Source organism: Salvelinus alpinus, chromosome 7 (assembly GCF_045679555.1).
Source record: "Salvelinus alpinus chromosome 7, SLU_Salpinus.1, whole genome shotgun sequence".
NCBI classification, from domain to species: domain Eukaryota; kingdom Metazoa; phylum Chordata; class Actinopteri; order Salmoniformes; family Salmonidae; genus Salvelinus; species Salvelinus alpinus.
In genome coordinates this window covers 75,324,041-75,328,276 of record NC_092092.1, presented here as the reverse complement: position 1 = coordinate 75,328,276, position 4,236 = coordinate 75,324,041, and the positions used below count along the sequence as shown (strand labels likewise).

The 4,236-nt window shown below is 61.1% G+C and overlaps 1 protein-coding gene across 1 annotated transcript; it reads right to left on the bottom strand.

The window, feature by feature from the left end:
• Positions 1–3,073: 3,073 nt before the first annotated feature.
• On the bottom strand, positions 3,074–3,917 carry LOC139581930 (proline-rich protein 2-like). The gene is made up of 2 exons (XM_071412123.1): positions 3,888–3,917; positions 3,074–3,799 (listed from the first exon to the last, which is right to left on the bottom strand). The coding sequence occupies exons 1-2, from the start codon at positions 3,915–3,917 to the stop codon at positions 3,074–3,076; spliced, it is 756 nt and encodes a 251-aa protein (XP_071268224.1).
• Between the last annotated feature and the right edge of the window lie 319 nt (positions 3,918–4,236).

The window sequence follows — 4,236 nt, the reverse complement described above, 5'->3', positions numbered from 1 at the left end:
AGCAGCTGTGTAATTAGTTCAAATCAGGCTCTTTCTCTGCAAGGGGTCTGTTGAGTCAACTTCCAACTCCCTAATTAGACCGCTCCGGATCTGATAGTATGGTTTCATAATATTCTCTCTCTTTCACACCCTCTCTCTACACCCCCCTTTCTCTTACTCTCTGTGTTTCATAATCTCTCGAAGAGTCCCAAAACCCAGTGGAGATACGATCAGCCCCCATGCGAGCTCTCACAGTCTCACGTCAGAATTACACCTTCATCCATGTTTCTCAAACTTCAAATGTCAACGTTGTGAAGTGTTTAAGTTCAGGCATTTTTCTCCCAATTGGTTAAGGTTAGGCATTAACTCTGAATGGTTAAGGTTAGGCATTAACTCTGAATGGTTAAGGTTAGGGTTAAGGTTTGGTATGGACTTAAAACAAAAATCACAAAACAACTTTCTATCGCTGGATTCAAACTTACAACATTTGGAATCAGAGGTAGACGCTTACATCCATCCGCCATCCCCGTCCACTCCGCCATCCCCGTCCACTCCGCCATCCCCGTCCACTCCGCCTTCCCCGTCCACTCCGCCATCCCTGTCCACTCCGCCTTCCCCGTCCAGTCCGCCTTCCCCGTCCACTCCGCCATCCCCATCCCCGTCCACTCCGCCTTCCCCGTCCACTCCGCCTTCCCCATCCACTCCGCCATCCCCGTCCACTCCGCCATCCCCGTCCCCGTCCACTCCGCCATCCCCGTCCCCGTCCACTCCGCCATCCCCGTCCCCGTCCACTCCGCCATCCCCGTCCACTCCGCCTTCCCCGTCCACTCCGCCATCCCCGTCCCCGTCCACTCCGCCATCCCCGTCCCCGTCCACTCCGCCTTCCCCGTCCACTCCGCCATCCCCGTCCACTCCGCCATCCCCGTCCCCGTCCACTCCGCCATCCCCGTCCACTCCGCCATCCCCGTCCACTCCGCCATCCCCGTCCACTCCGCCATCCCCGTCCCCGTCCACTCCGCCTTCCCCGTCCACTCCGCCTTCCCCATCCCCGTCCACTCCGCCATCCCCGTCCACTCCGCCATCCCCGTCCACTCCGCCTTCCCCGTCCACTCCGCCATCCCCGTCCCCGTCCACTCCGCCATCCCCGTCCACTCCGCCTTCCCCGTCCACTCCGCCATCCCCGTCCACTCCGCCATCCCCGTCCACTCCTCCATCCCCGTCCACTCCGCCATCCCCGTCCCCGTCCACTCCGCCTTCCCCGTCCACTCCGCCTTCCCCGTCCACTCCGCCTTCCCCGTCCACTCCGCCATCCCCGTCCCCGTCCACTCCGCCATCCCCGTCCACTCCGCCATCCCCATCCCCGTCCACTCCGCCATCCCCGTCCACTCCGCCATCCCCGTCCACTCCGCCATCCCCGTCCACTCCGCCTTCCCCGTCCACTCCGCCATCCCCGTCCCCGTCCACTCTGCCATCCCCGTCCACTCCGCCTTCCCCGTCCACTCCGCCATCCCCGTCCCCGTCCACTCTGCCTTCCCCGTCCACTCCGCCTTCCCCGTCCACTCCGCCATCCCCGTCCCCGTCCACTCCGCCTTCCCCGTCCACTCCGCCTTCCCCGTCCACTCCGCCATCCCCGTCCACTCCGCCATCCCCGTCCCCGTCCACTCCGCCTTCCCCGTCCACTCCGCCGTCCCCGTCCACTCCGCCTTCCCCGTCCACTCCGCCATCCCCGTCCACTCCGCCATCCCCGTCCACTCCGCCTTCCCCGTCCACTCCGCCATCCCCGTCCCCGTCCACTCCGCCATCCCCGTCCACTCCGCCATCCCCGTCCCCGTCCACTCCGCCTTCCCCGTCCACTCTGCCATCCCCGTCCACTCCGCCGTCCACTCCGCCGTCCCCGTCCACTCCGCCGTCCCCGTCCACTCCGCCTTCCCCGTCCACTCCGCCATCCCCGTCCACTCCGCCTTCCCCGTCCACTCCGCCATCCCCGTCCACTCCGCCATCCCCGTCCACTCCGCCATCCCCGTCCATCCGCCTTCCCCGTCCACTCCGTCATCCCCGTCCACTCCGCCATCCCCGTCCACTCCGCCATCCCCGTCCCCGTCCACTCCGCCATCCCCGTCCACTCCGCCATCCCCATCCCCGTCCACTCCGCCATCCCCGTCCACTCCGCCATCCCCGTCCACTCCGCCATCCCCGTCCACTCCGCCATCCCCGTCCACTCCGCCATCCCCGTCCACTCCGCCATCCCCGTCCACTCCGCCATCCCCGTCCCCGTCCACTCCGCCATCCCCGTCCCCGTCCACTCCGCCATCCCCGTCCACTCCGCCATCCCCGTCCACTCCGCCATCCCCGTCCCCGTCCACTCCGCCATCCCCGTCCACTCCGCCATCCCCATCCCCGTCCACTCCGCCATCCCCGTCCACTCCGCCATCCCCGTCCACTCCGCCATCCCCGTCCACTCCGCCATCCCCGCCCACTCCGCCTTCCCTGTCCACTCCGCCTTCCCTGTCCACTCCGCCATAGCAAACCGAAACCTACTTGAAGGTAACGTCATCTCCCAACGTCCTCAGACATGGATGGACGCCTAATACTGACTTGTATCACAGGTGACCTGGCTGGACATACTGCAGGCTGTTTGGAGTATAGATGTACTTCTTTACTCCAGATGGAACACAGAGGGAGGTATGATACAGCATGTACCCAAATCTCTCCACACACACACACACACACACACACACACACACACACACACACACACACACACACACACACACACACACACACACACACACAATAATACATCCGGAGACACGGCTAGTATCAGAACCCAAATCTCTTGCTGCCAGGATAAAGAATAAAGCACTGATTGTTCAATGAAACACACCTGTTCTCACACACACACACACACACACACACACACACACACACACACACACACACACACACACACACACACACACACACACACACCTGTTCACTGTAGCAGCTTTGAAGAAACAGATCAAAGTGTCTGCCCTAATGACAGCACTTAAAAGAACACAAAGACTCTTTCTTCACTTCTTTCCAACTTCTATGAGGTATGGATCCAATACCTCTACGTGGGGATAACTGGGGTGGTCCGGAGGTGGGGATAACTGGGGTGGTCCGGAGGTGAGGATAGCTGGGTGGTCCGGAGGTGGGGATAACTGGGGGGTGGTCCGGAGGTGGGGATAGCTGGGGGGTGGTCCGGAGGTGGGGATAGCTGGGGGGTGGTCCGGAGGTGGGGATAGCTGGGTGGTCCGGAGGTGGGGATAGCTGGGGGGTGGTCCGGAGGTGGGGATAGCTGGGGGGTGGTCCGGAGGTGGGGATAGCTGGGTGGTCCGGAGGTGGGGATAGCTGGGGGGTGGTCCGGAGGTGGGGATAGCTGGGGGGTGGTCCGGAGGTGGGGATAGCTGGGGGGTGGTCCGGAGGTGGGGATAGCTGGGGGGTGGTCCGGAGGTGGGGATAGCTGGGGGGTGGTCCGGAGGTGGGGATAGCTGGGGGGTGGTCCGGAGGTGGGGATAGCTGGGGAGTGGTCAGGAGGTGGGGATAGCTGGGTGGTCCGGAGGTGGGGATAGCTGGGGGGTGGTCCGGAGGTGGGGCTAGCTGGGGGGTGGTCCGGAGGTGGGGATAGCTGGGGGGTGGTCCGGAGTTGGGGATAGCTGGGGGGTGGTCTGGAGGTGGGGATAGCTGGGGGGTGGTCCGGAGGTGGGGATAGCTGGGGGGTGGTCAGGAGGTGGGGATAGCTGGGGGGTGGTACGGAGGTGAGGATAGCTGGGAGGTGGTACGGAGGTGAGGATAGCTGGAGGGTGGTACAGAGGTGAGGATAGCTGGGGGGTGGTACAGAGGTGAGGATAGCTGGATAGCTGCATTTTGCCCTTTTCAAACACCTGAAACAGCTTTTTCCTGCAATGAGCCATAATCATTATGCTTCATTCTATGTAAAAAATGATGTATATTTTTCTTCATATCTCAGCATATCTTTTGAGCTATCTGTATCCTTTTGACTGGTGGTTATTTTTTAAAGAAACTAAATATGCTTCTCTGCTAAAATCCGGGTAAAAGATGGAAAGGAATGTGAGTCTTATTCAGTACATTTAGTAATTGCTTGCTTTTCTAAAGTCGACCAATCTTGCCAGCAGGCATGCCAGCTAAGATAGTTAGACAAGTTCCTCTAACTTGATTGATAGATTGATATGTCTTCTTGGTAGCTAGTTATGAGATTGGGAGATGGGGAAC

Bases quoted from the DNA above. Each gene is read 5' to 3' on its own strand.
- LOC139581930 (XM_071412123.1), bottom strand. From the start codon at position 3,917: ATGGCTCATTGCAGGAAAAAGCTGTTTCAG. The intron at 3,800-3,887 runs GTGTTTGAAAAG...ACCACCCTCCAG, and splicing joins GCAGGAAAAAGCTGTTTCAG to CTATCCTCACCTCCGTACCA.